The sequence below is a fragment of the Scyliorhinus canicula genome, chromosome 11, assembly GCF_902713615.1.
Source record: "Scyliorhinus canicula chromosome 11, sScyCan1.1, whole genome shotgun sequence".
NCBI lineage: Eukaryota > Metazoa > Chordata > Chondrichthyes > Carcharhiniformes > Scyliorhinidae > Scyliorhinus > Scyliorhinus canicula.
Genome location: NC_052156.1, coordinates 40,316,312 through 40,335,574, shown reverse-complemented (window position 1 = coordinate 40,335,574; position 19,263 = coordinate 40,316,312). Strand labels below are relative to the sequence as shown.

Genomic DNA, 19,263 nt, shown 5'->3' with positions numbered 1-19,263 from the left:
AAACTCTGCTGGTTCGCATCATACCTGTGTTATGGGCCAGGGTTTAGAGAACCCCAAAGTGTATCATGGAGTTCCTCTGACCCACAACTTTTAATAGACTGTGGTATGGGGAGCACACAGCCCACTCTACAGGTGTGGTACAGCAGAAATGGAAAAGTATTTTTTAAAGCAAAACAATGTTTATTCTATGAACTCAAGTTAACCTTTTTAAAACATACAGTGAACATCTTAGCAACCATCAATTCGAATACAACCTCCAAAGAATATAGCACTAAGTAATCCTTTAAGCTTTCCGTTTAACATCCATGACTTAAAACCTCTTTTACCAGAAGCACATTAGGTTTGCATTCACTACTGAGAACATTTATAATTCTGAATTCACCAAATGATCAAGAGATAGTCTTTTGATGGCAGAGAGAACAGCAGTACACCTGCTTGGTCTGGCTTCAGCACCAACACTGAAAACGTAACTAAAACACACCCTGCAGCTTGCTCAAAAACAAAAGTAAAAAGCTGACAATAGCCCAGCTCCACCCACTCTCTGACATCACTGCAGTAATAAACACCCATTTCTTAAAAGTACTCTCACCACAGATATTTATATACGCACCCATTTATAGACACCCATTTCTTAAAGATACTCTCACATGACACCTCCCCCCAAGGAAAAAAAATAAACCATCAACTTCAAGATGGTTTCGTTTTTCACCTTTTCACTATCCTTTTAAGAAATGCACACAGTAAATATACTTTTTTGTTTCAAATAAAAAAGACATGCAAACAGGTACAATAATATAGTCTATTTTTGTTCTTCCTCCAACTGAAATCCTTACTGATTGACAGTCTCTTTGAACAAAAAGGTCTCTACACAATCCGTCCATTTCTCTACACCTCGGCATTTCTCTTTAAAGTCACATACTTTAGTTCATTCTGATCACAGAGTCCCTTGTAATTCTTCAACACAGTAGCATTGGTTATCACAGCTTTCAGGCCATCAAATGCCTGTTGAAAGTTCGCTGTCCACTGAAATTTTCGACGTTTCTTCAAGTCCATCAGTGGAGCAACCACGCTACAAAACCTTTGCACAAATGTTTGATCAAATCCACTCGTGCCAAGCAATCGCATTATTTCCCTTCGTCTTGAGGGTATTGGAAACTCTTCAATAACTGTTGATTTCACATCCTGTGTGACCATTCGACCCTGTCCGATTGTATGGCCAAGGAAAGTGACTTGGGCTTTTCCAAATTCACTTTTGGCCAGGTTTATCACCAAACCCGCCTCCTGAAGTCGATCGAATAACTCCATCAGATGTTTTAAATGTTCTTCCCATGTCTGGCTGAAAATTACCAGATCGTCGATGTATACAGCGCAATTGGGTAATCCTGAAACAACTTTGTTAGTTAACTGTTGAAATGTGGCTGGTGTGCTTTTCATGCCAAATGGCATAACTTTGAATTGGTATATACCATCTGGAGTCACAAAACCTGAAATCTCCTTCACCCTTTCGGATAAAGGTACCTGCCAGTAACCATTAAGTAAATCCAGTTTGGAAATAAAAGCTGATTGTCCCAATGCAATTTCTCAATGCAATCCTCCAAATGTGGGATAGGATAAGAATCCATTCTTGTAACTGCATTAACCGTTCTATAGTCCACAAACAAAGTTTGGGTACCATCTGGTTTAGGTACCATCACTATGGGTGAGCGCCATTGGCTGCAACACACTTCAATTATGCCATTTTTAAGCATACACTCAATCTCTTTGTTGACCTGTGACAATTTTAAAGGGTTAAGTCTGTATGGATGTTGCTTGATTGGAACAGCATTTCCCACATCTACATCATGTGTAGCCCTTTTAGTACTTCCCAATTTATCTCCACAAATATGCCCATGTGATATCAATAACTCTCAGGTCAGTCCGTTTTTCCTCTGGAAGGTAACTCAACAATTTATCCCAACTTTTAAGAACACCCTCGTTTTCCAATTTAATTTGAGGTATGTCAAATTCACAGTCATTTGGATTTGGATCATCACTTTGAGTTGGAATCATTAAAACCTCCCCTTTTCTCTCGTTCCCTTTTCAAAGTACTTTTTAAGCATATTCACATGACTCACTCGGTGAGTCTTCCTTCTATCTGGTGTTTTTACCACATACTTCACCTCTTAATTTCCTTTCAATCTGATAAGGTAAACAAAACCTAGTTTTTAAAGGCTCACCTACCACTGGTAACAATACTGAAACTTTATCTCCACTGGCAAAACTACGAACTTTGGATTTCTTGTCCGCTACCCGGTTCATCACATTTTGTGCAACTTTTAAATGTTGTCTAGCTAATTCACATACTCTATTTAATCCTTCCCTAAAATTTGACACGTAATCCAATAATGTAATTTCCAATTTATCACTCACCAATTTTTCCTTAATCAATTTAAGTGGTCCTCTTGCCTCATGACCAAAAATTAGTTCAAAAGGACTGAATTTGGTTGACTGATTCAGTGCATCCTTAATTGCAAACAGTACGAATAGAATTTCTTTATCCCAATCCTCTGGATAATCGTGACAATAAGCCCTCAACATTGTCTTGAATGTCTGATGCCACCTTTCTAACGCTCCCTGCGATTCTGGATGGTACGCAGTTGATATAAATTGTTTTATTCCTAAGCTATCCATAACTTCTTTGAATAACCTGGAGGTAAAATGGGATCCTTGATCCGATTGTATTTCTGTGGGTAGTCCATAATCTAGTAAAGAATTTAAGTAACTCCTCCACAATCTTTTTAGCTGTAATATTACGTACTAGAATGACCTCTGGAAACCTAGTAGACACATCTATTATAGTCAAAAGATATTGATCCCCACTTTTCGTTTCAGAAAGCTGTCCTACGCAATCAATTAAGACCCTTGTAAAAGATTTCTCAAATGCTGGAATGGGTATTAAGGGCGCTGGTTTTATCACTGCTTGAGGTTTCTGCATCACTTGACGTGTGTGACATGATCGACAAACTTTAACTACATCTTTATGTAGTCCAGGCCAATAAAAATGTTTTGGGTTTTAGCTTGAGTTTTCCTTACTCCCAAATGACCTCCGACTGGTACCTCATGTGCTACTCGCAACACCTCCTTTATATACCCTACCGGCAATACCACTTGATTAGGCAAAGTGAGAACTAGAAGTAATTCAACTGGGAAAGAAATAATAAAGTGAATAAAACATTGAATGAGAAAGACAAGTTGGGTGGTCACCAAAATAAACTGAGGAACGATTGAATTGCAAGCATCAATATGATGATAATTATTGGGACATGGTTATATGGGCGGCACGGTAGCACAGTGGTTAGCACTGTTGCTTCACAGCGCCAGGGTCCCAGATTCAATTCCCGGCTTGGGTCACTGTCTGTGCGGAGTCTGCATGCTCTCCCCTTGTCTGCGTGGCTTTGCTCCGGTTTCCTCCCAAAAGCCCCAAAAGACATGTTGTCAGGTGAATTGGACATTCTGAATTCTCCCTCTGTGTACCCGAACAGGTAGATGGAGTGTGGCAACTAGGGGATTTTTGCAGTAACTTCATTGTAGTGTTAATGTAAACCTACTTGTGTCAATAATAATAAAGATTGTAAGATGGTCAGATCTGGAAACTAAATAAAACAGGTTTTAAGCTCTACAGGATAGATGTGGAAAACAGTAGCGAGGGAGGAGCTGCATTAATGATTAAGGATGAAATTGCCTCAATAGTGACAGGATCTCTACTAGAGGCAAGAAGGTAGTGAAAACTTTATTGGTAAAATGTGCAGATTCTGGTCGTTGTCAGTTTCCAGTGGAGTAATGGCGGACAGCACTAACAGCTTTGCCGCCATTATTGCTGTTGAATAACAAATTTGCGTCAACTCAAAGAGGAGGTTAGTATGCTGGATATCCCAGGGAACCTAATATTGAATCAGAGACTCACCAAAATTAGTGTGTGAAGTACCAATGATTAAGAAAGCAATAATACTAAAGAGTGACTAATCCTAGGTTTTAAAGGCAGGAGTTGAGAACAAGTGCATGCCCCGACTATAATCCAATCTATCCATTTGGATACAGTTTGTTTAGATTGGAAAATCTCGCAGGTTGCTCTACTATTTAAGAAAAGTTAGACTAAGAAACCAGGGAATTATAGACTATTTGGCCAAACACCTATTGCTAGGAAATTAATACCGCATAATTAAAGATAGAGTCACAAACCCCACGATCAAAGAGGGCCAGCATGGACGTATAAAGTGTCGGTCATGCCTGATAAAACTGATTGAATTCTTTCAATCAGAAGAGCTGATGGTACTAGACAGGGTATGTCCATGTATGCTATATAAATAATCTCCAAAAGGCATTTGATGGAAGTCCTTTTGTGTGAGTGTTAGCTAAGGTTGACGCTCCAAATTGATGGCAGTTGATTAATCTAATTAGGAGATTGGCAGAGTGTCAGGAGACAGCAGGGTAGTGGACAGGTGCTCAAAAATGTGACTAGTGGTTTCACACAAGGATCCATGTTGGGGCCCCCAACTATTCATCGTGTTTAGATGGGATAATGGGGTGGAGTGCCACACTTTCAAGTCTGCCAATAAGTCAAAGATGAGTGGTGAAGAAGCATAACATTTCAAAGAGATATTAATTAAGTGAATGGGCAAAAGGATTTCAATCTGCGCAAATGTTAGTTTGAACCTAAAACGATAGGACAGCATTATTTTTAAACGTTGAAAAGTTAGAAAATTGGGCTCCAAAGAGATTTGGTGGTCCAGATACATAGATCATTAAAATTCCATGAGTTGGTACATAAAATAGTCAGAAAGGCTAATGAAATGCTTACAATTTATATCTAAAGTGGTAGGATTTATGCTACAGCTCGTCAGAGTGGTAGATGGAGCAACACTCTGTTCTGAACACCACAATTTGAAAAGGATGCATTGGTTTTGAAGGGAGAGCTTACCAGAACGATAACTGGACTTCCTTAATTACTGGGAGAGATTTCAAACTAGGGTTGTGAATTCAGAAAGTTACAGTGTGATTTGATGTTTTTGAGGTATTGTGGGGAACAGAGTTGGTTTCTATACTGCATGGGAAGTCTCGATTTAGGAGGCATAGGCCTGGATATTTGCCCACAGGTTGGGAGTTCAGAGTAGGGACCTTTTCTGCTCGGCAAACCTTTTTTGTTTAATAAATTTAGAGTACCCAATTATTTTTTGTCCAATTAAGGGGCAATTTAGCATGGCCAATCCACCGTACCTGCACATCTTTGGGTTGTGGAGGTGAAAACCAAGCAGACGCGGGGAGAATGTGCAAACTCCATACGGACAGTGACCCAGGGCCGGGATTCACACCTGGGTCCTCAGTGCCGTAGTCATAGTGCTAACCACTGTGCCACATGCCACCTGCTCTACAAACCTGACCAAGGAGAAAGTGGCCTGGAGGGTCTTAATTTTGTTTTTGGGGTGGCGGAGTTCCCTATAAGTTGAGTAAGGTGACTCTAGAATGAGTGCGGAGGATGTCTAATGTGGAGGGGGCTGCTGGGTGGAAGGCCTGCCTTAGTGCACCTACACTGCATCAAAGTTTTTTTTAAAAAAAAAACCACAAGTATATGACTCCCAGTGATGGATGGGCTTAGTAGTCACACATCAGGTGGTTCTCCCACAAACTCGAAAATAATCTCTTTTATCCGAAATAGCCCGCAAATACAGGGGAAAAAAGTATCCCCGCACCTCAATCGAATATGCTGAGCAACAAACTAGACAAAAGACAAGAAATGGGGAAAAGCCAGGAGCTAAGCCGGCAGACACACGAGATGACCAGCTTGGGCCACGCCAGAGAGAGAAGGACCGACCCACCGCACAAGGAGCCTCCCCTCACTAGAGGATGGTTGGAGGATGTTTATCACAAGGGAACTGAGAGAATATAGAGAAGGGACAAAAATGATATTCAGGTGGCAATCACATTGCAGGTGACCATGCAGGTGGCCCTGGATAAGGCGGAGAGGCAACTGGAAGCACCATAAAAGAGCTAGAAAAGGCCTTAACCAGATCGCCACACTGGAGAAGGACATGGTGAGGTTGGTCGTGCAGGGGAGTCTGAGGCGAAAGATAGAGCATCAGGAAAACCGATCAAGGCGCCAAGACCGGGATAGAATCCAGCGCTGGGCACGACAGACGAAAAACTGTAACTGGGAAGATCATCGGATCTGGATCTACCAGGACGTTGGGGCTGACTTGGCGAAGTGCCGGGCAGAGTTCAACGGGATGAAAGCAGCCATGCACAAGAATGACGTAAAATCTGGGAAGCTGTATCCGGCCAAACTCTGGGTCGCATTCCAAGGCAGGAAGCACTTCTTCATGGCCCCTGCAGACTTACTCACTTAACTACTCACCTACTTACTTACGTACTTTAATTAAGTGACCTTCTCGAAGGACACTTTGTGTGGGACCGCATCACCTCATTCTGAAGATGGGGCGTTGCACGGGAGGAAGGAAAGAGTGAGGGCAGCAGAGCGCAGAAAGGGTGAGGAGAACAGGTAGGGAGAATAGACAGTGGGCGACGGGTGGATACATAACTGACCTCAGGAGGAGGACCACCCACTAGCGGGAAAGCTAGCATCGGGAAGCGTGAGGGGCCGCTGCGCATCTCCCACAAGGGAGAGAGAGAGCCTGGTTTGGGGGGGGGGGGGGGGGGGAGAAGTACACATCAACAGGGGAACAACTAGGGGGATGGGAATATGGGGGGCAGCAACAGATGGGGAGGGTAGTGAAAGTACCGTAGAGGAAACATAAGAGCAAAGATTGTAAGGGCATTAGGCTACAACAGGCCACACGTGGCGACTTGGAACATAAAGCACTGCAAGCAACCACTTTGGAGGGCTCCTGATCAAAGGGAAACCCCGGAGTGCAGGGGCGCGTCGACCAACCATGTAAGTATGGTTGATCCCGCAGGAGGGTGACAAAAAAAACCAATCGGGATAGTCACCTGGAACATCAGGGGACTTATCGGCCCAGTGAGCAGGTCCAGAGTCTCCGCCCACTTATAGTGTGAAAGCTGACATAGTCTTTCAAGAGATGCTGATTGTTTAATGTGTAGGTGCCCAACTGGGATGACATGGAATTTATAAAGGAGATAATGGCGGAAATTCCTGATGTCGATATGCACCAACATATCATTTGGGTAACTGTACAGGACCCATGGACCGACCGGTCGAACCCCAAAACGGGGAAGACCTCCCAACATGGCGACAGAACTCTGCTTATTCATGGAGCAGATTGGGACAGTGGACCCTTGGCAGTTCACCCAGCCAGGGGAGAAGGAGTTCTCCTTTTCCCATGTACACAATGTATACACAGATCGACTACTTTGTCGTGGTGAAAATGGTGCTTCCAGGGTTAGTAAGAATGGAATATTCCACGATTGTAATCTCCGACCACGCTCCACGTTACGTGGGTGTGAGGTTGGAGATGGGCTGTGCACAGCGCCCACCATGGAGGTTGGACACGGACCTCCTGGCCGATGAGGCTTTCTGTAAGATAATATCACAGCCCATAGACTAGTATACTATTTTTAAAAATAAATTTAGAGTGCTCAACCCATTTTTTCCAATTAAGGGGTAATTTAACATGGCCAATCCACTTACCTTGCACATCTTTTGGGTTGTGGGGGTGGAACCCATGCAAACATTGGGAGAATGTGCAAACTCCCAGACGGACAGTGACCCAGGGCCAGGATCGAACCTCGGTGTAGTGAGGCAGCAGTGCTAACCACTGAGCCACCATGCTGACCTTTAGACGTATACTACTAACAATTAGAATAGGGAGGTCTCGCCCTCCATGTTCCGAAGGCGCTGAAGGCTGTGATCAGGGATGAAATAATTGCCTACAGGGCATGTAGAGATAGGGAAGAGAGGGTGGCTAGGCAACAGCTAGTAGATTCCATACTGGAGGTAGACCGGCTGTATTCTGAGGCCCCGATCATAGCTTCTGGTGAAGAGGAAAAATCTACAAATGGACTTTGAACTACTCTCCACGAGGAAAGCAGTGCACCAACTCCACCAGGCACGGGGTAGGCTGTACGAGCATGGAGAAAAAGCCAGCCGCCTGCTGGCTCACCAGTTGAAAAAGCAGGCAGCTACGAAGGAAATAGCTCAGGTTAGAGGTAATAAAGGCAAACAAACTAGTAGTGGAGCTGGAAAAGATCAACGAGACATTCAAATTCTTCTACTGGGGGCTGTACACCTCCCGAGCAGCTCCGCGCAGGGGACTTGGGGATGAAACGGTTCTTCGATGAACTGGACATGCCAGTTGTGGGAGAAGATAGAAAACGAGGAATGGAAGCACCACTAGAACTGGGCGAAGTCATGGAGAGTATTAATTCCATGCGGCGGGAAGGTGCCGGGACCAGATGGATTCCTGTTGGACTTCTACAAAATATTTACGACTGCACTGGCCCCGCAATTGCGGGGAGATGTTCATGGACTCCCTGACGAGGGGCACCCTGACACCTATGCTAGCACAAGCCTCAATCTTGCTGATACTCAAGAAAGACAAAGACCCAACAGAATGTGGGTCCTACAGATCCATTTCGCTGCTAAACGCAGACGTGAAAATACTGGCCAAAATAGTAGCCAGGAGGCTGGCGGACTCCAGCAGAGGACCAAACGGGCTTTGTCAAAGGTAGACAGCGAACATCAGGCACCTGCTAAACGTGATAAGGACCCCATCCAGGGAGAGAACACCAGAGTTGATATCTCCGTGGGCGCAGAAAAGGCCTTCGACAATTGAATGGAAGCACCTCATAGAGTTACTGGAGCAGTTCGGGCTTGGAGCAGGGTTCATCTCCTGGGTGAAACTCCTATACAATAGTGCACCCACGGCGAGTGTACAGACAAATACCACCAGCTCTAAATGCTTTCAACTGCACTGAGGCATAAGGCAGGAATGTCTGTTGTCTCTGTTGCTGTTTGCCCTAGCGATTGAACCACTCGTGATCGTGCTCAGGGCGGCATAGAATTGGAACTGGAGGGTGCCCGGAGAGGAGACGGAGCACAGTGTCTCAACTCTATACGGATGACCTGCTGCTCTACATTTTGGACCCACAAAGCAGTATGGAGGGAACCATGAAGCCCCTGCAAGAGTTTCAAGCCTTCTCAGACTACAAACTCAACCTGTGCAAAAGTGAGATCTTCTTGGTGAACCTGCAAGGGGAAGAGGCTGCCATTTAAACATGTCCATCACAAATTTTGCTACCTGGGGATCCAAATTGCTCATGACACGGATCCACAAATAGAACATGACCAGTCTGGTGGATGTAGTAAAAAAGGACCTTCAGAGGTGGGATCCCCCAAAAGATGCTGCAGAGAACGAGAACCACTGGGCTGCAATTGCGGATAGACTACAGGGGTGTATAAAGGAGCCAGAAGCCGAGTGGGTGCGAATGGAGGAGGACTCCTGCACGGGGACCTTTCTTCGGGCGCTGGCCATGTCTGTGCTCCCCATCCCCACTAACACTCGGCGAACCCAGTGGTGATTGCAACACTCCAGTCATGGAACTGTGACAGCACTACGGATTAACCGAAATGTCCGTTAAAAGTCCCCATCTGCAAAAAAACACAGGTTCACATAATGGACACCACCTTCAAAAGGTGGGAGACAGGACGCGGGACGTTGACAGTTAGGGATTTCTACACCGATAACAGACTGGTAACACTTGAACTAACAGATCAGTTCCAGCTGACGAGGGGTAACGAGCTAAGATCCATGCAGGTCAAAAACTTCCTATGGAGGGAAACAAAAATCGCTGTCGTAGGACTTAACGGCCGTGGACATCCTCTGGAGGGGGAACTGTAGCGACCTATCTTGGTGACTAATAGGAAGGGCAGGCACACCACTGGAAGAGACGAGGGAAAAGTGTGAGGAAGACCTAATGGTTTGAAATAGTGAGGTCTCTGGAGCAAAGTACTGTACAGAGTCCACTCCACCTCCACATGTGCAAGGATAAGCCTAATGCAGCTGAAGGTAGTACACAGACCCCACTTAACCAGAACCCAAATGAGCAGGTTATTCCCAGAGGTGGGTGACAAATGCGAACGGTGCCCAGGAGGTCTGGCCAACCATGCCAACATGTTCTGGTCTTGCCCCAGACTTGTCGGGTTCTGGACAGTATTCTTCGAGGCAATGTCCAAGGTGGTGGGGATGAGGGTGGAGCCATGCCTGATAGTAGCAGTCTTTGGGCTGTCAAAACAGCCACATTTCTTCATTGGGTGGAGGGCTGAAACCCTTGCCTTTGCCTCCCTAATCGTCCGCTGGATAATCCTGCTCAGCTGATGATCAGCAGCACTACAAAGCTGCAGACTGGCTGGAAATGGAGAAAATTACATTTCTGAGGTGTTGGAAGAAGGCTTCTGCAAAACATTCACCCAGTTGTTCCAAGACCTGTTTATAGCCAACAGCCAATAAACCAGAGGAAGGGAGAGGGAATCCTCGGTACAACAACGAACGCAAACAAAAAGGTGGAAGGGGGGGGAGGGAAATAAGAGGCGTGGAGGCCAGCCATGCCCAACAAACCTAATAATAAACCAAACAGGACATAAGAATTGATGAGGGAAGAGGGCACGCCAGAAGCGGAGGGAGAGGCAGGGGACCCAGCTAGAAATGAATGCCTGCTGGAGAAAGTAAAAGCCAGCCTATGCTCACTGCCCACCCACCCTTTGCACTTGCATCTATCATGCCATCTCACCTAATATCCGTCCATGGGTAGACCTCTGGGGCCCATGCTGAGATGAAATAAAGTTCCAATGTCTATTGAAGATTTTGGGTGCAGTCCACCAGCTGCATTGCACTCTTGCTCAAGCGCCGTGCGGCCGGTGCATGCTCGGAGAGCCCTGTCACGGGCTTCCTGGCAGTCTTTAATCCTCGCGGGATCCACCCAAGTCCCTCGAGACGTCCAAGTCAGGATCCCACTCGCTTCGAGCTTACCCGATATCCACCAACATCGCGGAATCCCCCGGCCTCCCCAGCGAGGCCGCAGCTGGGTGCCATTCAGCACTTCCCCACACAAAGGTGGACCAGGCAGAACAGCGCCCAGGAGGTCTCCCTGGCCATCAGAGATGGTTGAGTGGTCAGGGTAAGTGCAGGGTCACCCCCTGAAATATGGGCATCATGGCACTGCCAAGGTGTGGTATGTCCATCATGGTACTGCCAAGGTGCCTGGATGGCACTGAAGCTGGCAAGAACACTGCCAGGGTGGGGATCCTGGAAGGGAGGGTGTGAGGGGGGCTCAAGAGGGGGGGACCCCATAGTGGGGTGTTCTCACTTGGTTGGGGAGGGGGCTGTGGGGTAGTGTCGGTGTGTGGGGTGGGGTGACATTGTTCGATGTGGGGGGCTCACTTAGAGATTGGGGCACCCTTTCAAAATGGCAGCCCAATCGGAGTTCAGCTCCCCAGTGCTAAAAGAAATTCGAAGTGTGGGTTAAACCAGTGAGAAACTTCTCGGGGGCCAAAAAAGTTCTTCAAGTGTCATTGAATAGTGATGGGGAACTCGCTGGCTGAGCCGGCGGGAAGCTCCCTGTAAAACCCGCGACAAATGAACTTTGAAATTTTTTGAGAGAATTGTGCCCTATACCTTATTTTAAAACTCCATTCATTAAAACTAATGCATTCCTTCAAAGAATCTAAGGTCAGGCATTTTAAATACCCTGATAGCTTGTCAGCTCCCTTTGGTGGTTGATCTTAACACTTTTGACAATTGGTTTTGACAGTTCCAATGAACCCCAAAGGCCAGCTGACCTCCCCAAAGGTGTCTTTTAGCCATATCGAAACATATATTGTGTCTCTCGTAAAGGGCACCCTGGTTATCCAAGCAAATTCACAGATGTCAGACCTATCCGATGTAAGTTGCACGCAATGGGTTTAAACTTTGCTGAGACCAAACATGCATGTGCAAATCACATTCCTGCAACTTTGTGAATGGGAAGTGCCATTTTTTTGATGCTGAGGGGAGGGGGTCCTTCTGGATTCTGGCCCTTTCTGCTGTTTTCACAGAGAGAGGCCCTCCAACAACATTACAATATTTCCCTACATCAGCTTCATTCCCTTTGCCAGGATGTATCTTGGCCCAATGTGTTTCAAGTAAACTTCAAGGATTTCAGAATGCTACAAATGAATTGTAAGAATACATTTCTGCTTGAAAATGAAGGTTCTCGGCTTGGAAACCCAATGGTCTCCTTTGAAAGGTTCACACAAATGACACAGTTTTGGTTTCCTTGTTTTGTTCCTGCACTGTATCTCATAACTTGTCTCAGTTCCACCTTGTGTCAGAACAAATAAGTGGAGGTCCTAGAGCTGTGTGCTATCGGAGATCATATGTGGCTAAACCTATTTAAAATGTCATGATGTTTATATGTGCATTCTTAATATATAATGCCCCCAGGATCACCTAGAGTGGGGACTCGTTTTATTTTTTGTTGCATTATGTGGAGGATGCACATACTGAACCCTGTAAAGTTGGTACTCTAGTTTTATTATGTTTGTTCAAAATGAATCAATGACTTTTCAATAACCACTTTTTTTTTTCTCCCTGCTAGATTCCCATCATTTGTGAGAAAGGGTTGCCTGTGGGGCACTCCAAAGTAACAATTCTTGGAAATCCTACAATGGGTAAAAATAAATTCTTTACTGACGCAGTAATTGATATTTTTAAAGATGAATCGTATTTAAATTATCTTACTGAAATTTTTGAGCATTGAATTTATTATCCTTAACCTAAATAAAGTATTTAAAACAATGACAAAGGGTGGCACATGGCACAGTGGTTAGCACTGCAGCCTACGGAGCTGAGAACCCGGTTTGAATCCCGACCCTGGGTCACTGTCCGTGTGGAGTTTGCGTATTCTCCCTGTGTCTGCATGGGTTTCACGCCCACAACCCAAAGATGTGCAGGGTAGGTGATTGGTCACGCTAAATTGCCCCTTGATTTGGAAAAAAAATATTGGGTACTCAAATTTAATTAAAAAGCACAACCAACAAATAAAGAAAGAAAACAATGACTGACATTTAATGATTTCTACCCTCCCCCCAGGTATTTATCTTTCAAAATACTGTGACGTACTTCAGCCCAATCCTTTGGCAAGTGGAAGGAAGGCAGAGATGATAATTTTCAAAATTATAAAGGTAACGTCTGACTTCACTTCTTTTGAGGCAGCTGTTTTTTTTCTTCTCAATCCTACCCCAACCTCCATATCATTCCTTTGCCATGCAATGTACTTATTCTGTCTGGTTTAATGTTAGATTGCAAGAGATTGAAAAATAAAGATTCCAATGTGAAAGTATAACATTCTGTAGTGGGATGATGATTTTGATCATTTTCTAATGTGGTGAAATTTTTTTTTTAAATCATGGGATGTGAGCATTGCTGGTGAGCCTAGCATTTAGTGCCCCAGGGAAGGTGCTGGTGAGCTGCTGTCTTGAACCACTGCAGGTCATGTACACCGAGTGCTGTCAGAGAGTGAGTTCTAACATTTTGACGCAGTGACAGTGAAGGAACAGTGGCATATTTCCAAGTCGGGATGGTGAATGGTTTAGAGGGGAGTGATGTTCCAATATGTCTGCTGCCCTTATCCTTCTTGAAGGTGGCAATCGTGGGCTTAGATGGCTCTTTCTAAGAAGCCATGGTGAGTTCTGTAGTGCATCTTGTAGATGGTACACACTACTGTCACTGTGGGTTGGTGGTGAAGGGAGTGAATGTTTATGAATGGGGTGCCATTCACTGGGCTACTTTGTCCTGGATGATGTCAAGCTTCTTGAGTGTTGTTGGAGCTGCACTTATCCAGGCAAGTGAAAAGTAATTCATCACACTCCTGACTTGTAGATGGTGGACAGCTTTTGGGGAGTCAGGAGCAGAGTTACTCATTGCAGGATTCCTCACCTCTGACCTCTTGTAGCCATTGTATTTATGTGGCTAGTCCAGTTTGGTTTCTGGTCAATGGTTGCCCCCCCCCAGGATGCTGATAGTGATGGTAATACCAATGAATGTCAAGGGGCAGTCATTGAATTCTCTCTCGTTGGAGATCATCATTGCCTGGCACTTGTGTAGCACAAATGTTACTTGTCACTTATCAGCCAAAGCCTGGATATTGTTCAGGCCTTGATGCATTTGGCCATGGACTGCTTCAGCCTCTGCGGAGTTGTGAATGCTGCTGTGCATTGTGCAGTCATCAGTGAATATTCTCACCTCTGGCCTTTAGATGGAAGGAAGGTCATTGGTGAAGCAGCTGAAGACGTTTGAGGGTGGGAGGTTACCTTAAGGAACTTGTACAGGAATGTCTTGGAGCTGAGATGATTGACCTCCAGCCACAGCCATCTTCCTTTCTGCTAGGTAAACTCCCAACTAGTGGAGCGTTTCCCTCAGATTCCCATTTGCTGCAGTTTTGCTAGGGTTCCTTGATGCCATACTTGATCAAATGTTGCCTTGATGTCAAGAGCAGTCATTCTCCAAAACATTGTATGGTTTCAAGAAGTTAGATATAGCTCTTGGAGCTAAAGGGATCAAAGGATATGGGGGGGAAATGGGAACAGGTTACTGTTGGATGATGATGAATGGTGGAGCAGGCGCAAAAGGCTGAATGGCCTACTCCTATTTTCTGTGTTTCTATGTTTTTCACCTCTTCTCTGGAGTCCAGCTCTTTGTCCATGTTCGATCCAAGGCTGTAGTGAGATAAGGAGTGAGGACCCAAACTGAGCGTCAGTGAGCAGGTTATTGCTAAGCAAGTGCCGTGGAGTAAATCTTTGCTTGCTATCTAAGTGGAGGCTAGTTGCTGTCCTTGGCCTTGTAAAAATGGAGGTCGTCTTTCTATATTCGGTTTGGAGCGCTATTGAGAGGACTGTGAATTAATCCCTGTCAAATCGCTCATTACCAAATGATGCCTTGAACATGCATATCTAATTTTGACTTGTTTAATTTAAATATTTCAGGGAAGGGTGAAAGCAGTTTTTGATAACACCACCAAGAATCTGACCCCTCCAACCCCAAAGCACGATTGCCATGTCTTTAGAAATCTTAACCGGGTCATTTCGCTGTTCACTTACAGAGCATTTGACCTTACACAGGTACCTTTTGAAAACTTTCTGTATCTTTAAGGTTATGTATTGTAACTTTCATCCAAAAATAATAAATATTTGACTTAATTTATTCGTACTTTTGGGAAGTTGATAAATCAGTTTACTGTTGCTACCATATGATTGAAACTGTCATTTAAATGAACTGATGGCTTCATTAGCGTATTAATATTGTCACTTTAATTTTTCAGTTTTATCTCTATGAATTTGGAAATGAAGGCATACGACAGTATCCAAGACATGTTTGCCCATATGCTGTGGTATCCTTTATTTACAAGGAAAATAAAATTCCCAAAATACCCAAACCACTTGTGCTTAGGTAAGGAAAGTATGTGTGTGCATTTCATACTGTCTGAATGAAAAGGGACTGTCTAGAGAATAATGCAATAATGCACAGTATCAGCTTGCATAATTAGGCATTTTGTAATTTTATTTGTCTATTTTGGTTTTGTTTTGGTTTCACCTGTCTTGAAAAAAGACTGAGCACAGCTTTGGGATTGAATCCTGGATTTCCTTGTGGCTCAATATCTTGCTGTTTGCGTGTTCCAGTGGTGTGTCGTTTCCGCCCCCCGGTCTTTAGTTTTCTTTGTCCTCTCCCTTTTCTTTCTATATTTCCCGTTTCCCCATCTTACTCGTTGCTGACCTTTAACAGGTTCTCGAACAGGTCAACAAACTGCTCCCATGCATTTAGGAAGCCTTCCTAGGGGCCTCACGGTAGCATGGTGGTTAGCATCAATGCTTCACAGCTCCAGGGTCCCAGGTTCGATTCCCGGCTGGGTCACTGTCTGTGTGGAGTCTGCACGTCCTCCCCGTGTGTGCGTGGGTTTCCTCCGGGTGCTCCGGTTTCTTCCCACAGTCCAAAGATGTGCGGGTTAGGTGGATTGGCCATGCTAAATTGCCCGTAGTGTAAGGTTAATGGGGGGGATTGTTGGGTTACGGGTATACGGGTTACGTGGGTTTAAGTAGGGTGATCATTGCTCGGCACAACATCGAGGGCCGAAGGGCCTGTTCTGTGCTGTACTGTTCTATGTTCTATGTTCCTCTGACCCTCGGATACTTAATCTTCTCCAAGTGGAGAAATTCCGAAAGTCTGCAGCTGTGCTGCTGATCACCAGCCGAGCAGGATTCTTCGGCATGAGATTAGGGAAGCGAATGCTAGGGCATTGGCCCTCTTCTCCATGTGCAGCTCTGGCTGTTCTGATACCCTGAAGATTGGGCATGGCTCCACCCTCACAACCTTGAATATTGCCTCGGAGAAGGCTGTCCGGGACCCAGCAAGTTTGGGATAAGCCCAGAACATGTAGGTGTGGTTGGCCATGCCCCTCTGGCACCGTTCATATTTCTACTTGTTTTTCTTTTTTATAAATTTAGAGTACCCAACTCATTTTTTTCCAATTAAGGGGCAATTTAGTGTGGCCAATTCACTTAGCTTGCACATTTTTGGGATGTGGGGGCGAAACCCATGCAAACAGGGGGAGAATGTGCAAACTCCACACGGACAATGACCCAGAGCCAGGATCGAACCTGGGACCTCTGCGCCGTGAGGCACCGTTCACATTTGTCCTCCACCTCCGGGAAGAACCTGCCCATTCGAGTTCTGGTCAGGCGTGCTCTGTGCACCACTTTGAATTGCATGAGGCTAAGCCTTGTGCAGGAAGAGGTGCAGTTGGCCCTGCTCTGTGCATCGCTCCAGAGTCCCCAAAACGCCTCTGTCCCCAGTTCTTCCTCTCGTCTCCATCTGGTCTCGTCAAGTTGTGTTTGGGCTCTGTCCAGTAGCTTTCCATGCATTTTTCCATATAGTCCCCCTTCGTTACTGTCTGTGGTTATCAGGTCCTGTAGTGTAGTTTCTGGGGCCCTGGGGTACCCTACTGTCTCTTTGGAAAGGAAGTGCTTTATTTGCAGGTGTCTCATTTCCTGTCCTGTCAGCAGTTCCCACTCTTTCGTCAGTTCGTCCAGTGTTGCTAGTCTGTGCCCCAAGTAAAAGTCCCTTACTGTCAGTGTGTCCCCATCCCGTCGCCATTTCCTAAAGATAGTGTCTCACATGGTTGGGGGGAATTTGTGATTGCTGCAGATGCAAGCCATGGGGGACATCCTAGTCAGCTGGAAGTGCTGTCTTAATTGAGCCCATGTTTTCAGTGTGGTCGACACAACTGGGCTTGATGTGTATTTTGCCGAGGGGGATGGGAGTGTTGCTGTAGCCAAGGCCTGGAGGATTGTTCCCTTGCAGGAGGCCTCCTCCATTTGTACCCACTCTGAGTTGGGTTCGTTTACCCATCTTGATCACAGATTTCTACAGGGTTTTGCATTGGGACTTTAGAGAACCAAAATGGCACAGCCCTCTATAGGTGATTTGGGTCCGTGTGAACAAGGCAACCAGTGATGTCTCTTTAACCAATCAGATTGAAGAATTGTTAATAAGTATACTCTAAAACTGGATGTCTGTCCGAATATTGTGTGTCTTCTGTAGGTCAGCAATACGGTGCTGTTTTAAAAAAAAATTTAATTCTTTTTTCCAATTATGGGGCAATTTAGCATGTCCAATCCACAGACCCTACACATCTTTGAATTGAGTTGTGGGGTGAGACCCACACAGGCACAGGACGAATGTTCAAACTCCACATGGACAGTGACCCAGGGCCGAGATCGAACCCGGGCCCTCAGCATCATGAGGTAGCAGTGCTAACCACTGTGCCATCGTGCCACCCCACGGTGCTGCTTTTTACCTCATGATCTCTGGATTAGTGAATAGTCAGTTCTGGCAAGATTGGTTATTGTTATCCTATAGAATTTCTTATGAGAATATTGGGCTGAGAATATCAACCACAGCTGTTGAGTTGGGCCGGCTGATGCTACTGGCATTAATAATATCTACTTGGGTGAGATAAAGAAGGATGATTGGGAAATCCATTTTCTTGCACAGAAAGGAGTCGATGGCTTTGAATAGGATGGGAGAAAATTCATGGGCGGGTAGGCAGAGGTATCGATATTTTATGAAAGAACGACAGAAAATAGTTAATATTGTACTAAACAACATAAAAACAGGTTTGAAGTTTCAGCAAACGTATGATCTGCAAAGTTGACAGGACAGGTTGCATTCCTCTTACAATTCGGGTTATTTGTGAAGTGCAATTGCTTATGAATAATAATGTTTTTTTTGCTCTTGCAGCATTGACGGCACCCAATCAGGTATGTTCATTCTCATTAATAGTTTGGAAAGGAAATTATCAGAGCAATATGTACTTGATGTGTTTCTCTGATTTGGCTAGAACCATAGTAGAATCTGATCGAGTTGGGGAGAGCAATGACCACAAATCTAAAATTTTCACAACTCAACTGTCTTCTGTGAAAACTGCATAACAAGATTTTTTTTGTTGCATTTACTGCAAGCTGGACAAGCATCTTTAGTGGCTGGCAGTAACACCAAAAGAATATTTCCAGTTTACTAAGACCAGGAAAACATGTTTTTTAAAACACATTGACTTTGTGAATCTGTTATGTTTACTTGTTGCTGCTGACTTTATGAGGCCTTGTGTCGAGCTACTGAGGTGAAATACAACATAAATAGGACTGTAGAATGGTTTGGTGAGATTTATTACCATTTGAAAATTACATGCGCATTGGCATCCTAATTCTAGTGTTCTTTTTTTTAATATAATTTTTTACAGAAAATATAAAACGTAACGACAAACAATGAAATGCAACAAAATAACCCATAATAACTGTATCACCCCCAGACCGTATCGACGCATGTACTAATTCTAGTGTTCTAAGATCCATGTTTAAAATTTCCAACTCAAACATCAGACTTGTGTTTCCTGTCTGATTTGCCAGTTGAATCTCAGCAGGGCTACTTTGAATCTTTTGAGTGCAGTGGAAAAGATTCTGTGATGAGTTTGCTAATTGAAATCATTGTTAAATGCAGGCTCTTAATGAACATGCGCACAAGATCTCTGGTGTTTTATGGAAAATTTGTCTTTCACAATGGTTGTTTTCAAGATACTTGCCATTAAATTTGGTGCATACAGATATGCAACCATTGAGGTTTGCAGTGATTTTCTTAGGATATCTATTCTATTCCTCATTAGTGCCTTTGTAATTATAGTAGTGGTGAATCAAACCATTCTTTGTCCTCTCCACTCCTTCAAAGGTCT

General features: G+C 44.7%; 1 protein-coding gene across 4 annotated transcripts in view; it reads left to right on the top strand.

The window, feature by feature from the left end:
• The window catches only part of tasora (transcription activation suppressor a), a 111,795-nt gene that overhangs the window by 28,126 nt on the left and 64,406 nt on the right, over positions 1–19,263 (top strand). For all 4 annotated transcript variants that reach the window (XR_005462433.1, XM_038812813.1, XM_038812812.1 and 1 more), the window contains exons 4-8: positions 12,583–12,655; positions 13,077–13,168; positions 14,969–15,103; positions 15,304–15,431; positions 18,279–18,298. Coding sequence is in view for 3 of the 4 variants with exons in the window: in XM_038812813.1 (XP_038668741.1) it covers positions 12,583–12,655; positions 13,077–13,168; positions 14,969–15,103; positions 15,304–15,431; positions 18,279–18,298 (448 nt within the window). In the remaining variant the exon portion in view is untranslated. The remainder of the gene's footprint in view (positions 1–12,582; positions 12,656–13,076; positions 13,169–14,968; positions 15,104–15,303; positions 15,432–18,278; positions 18,299–19,263) is intronic.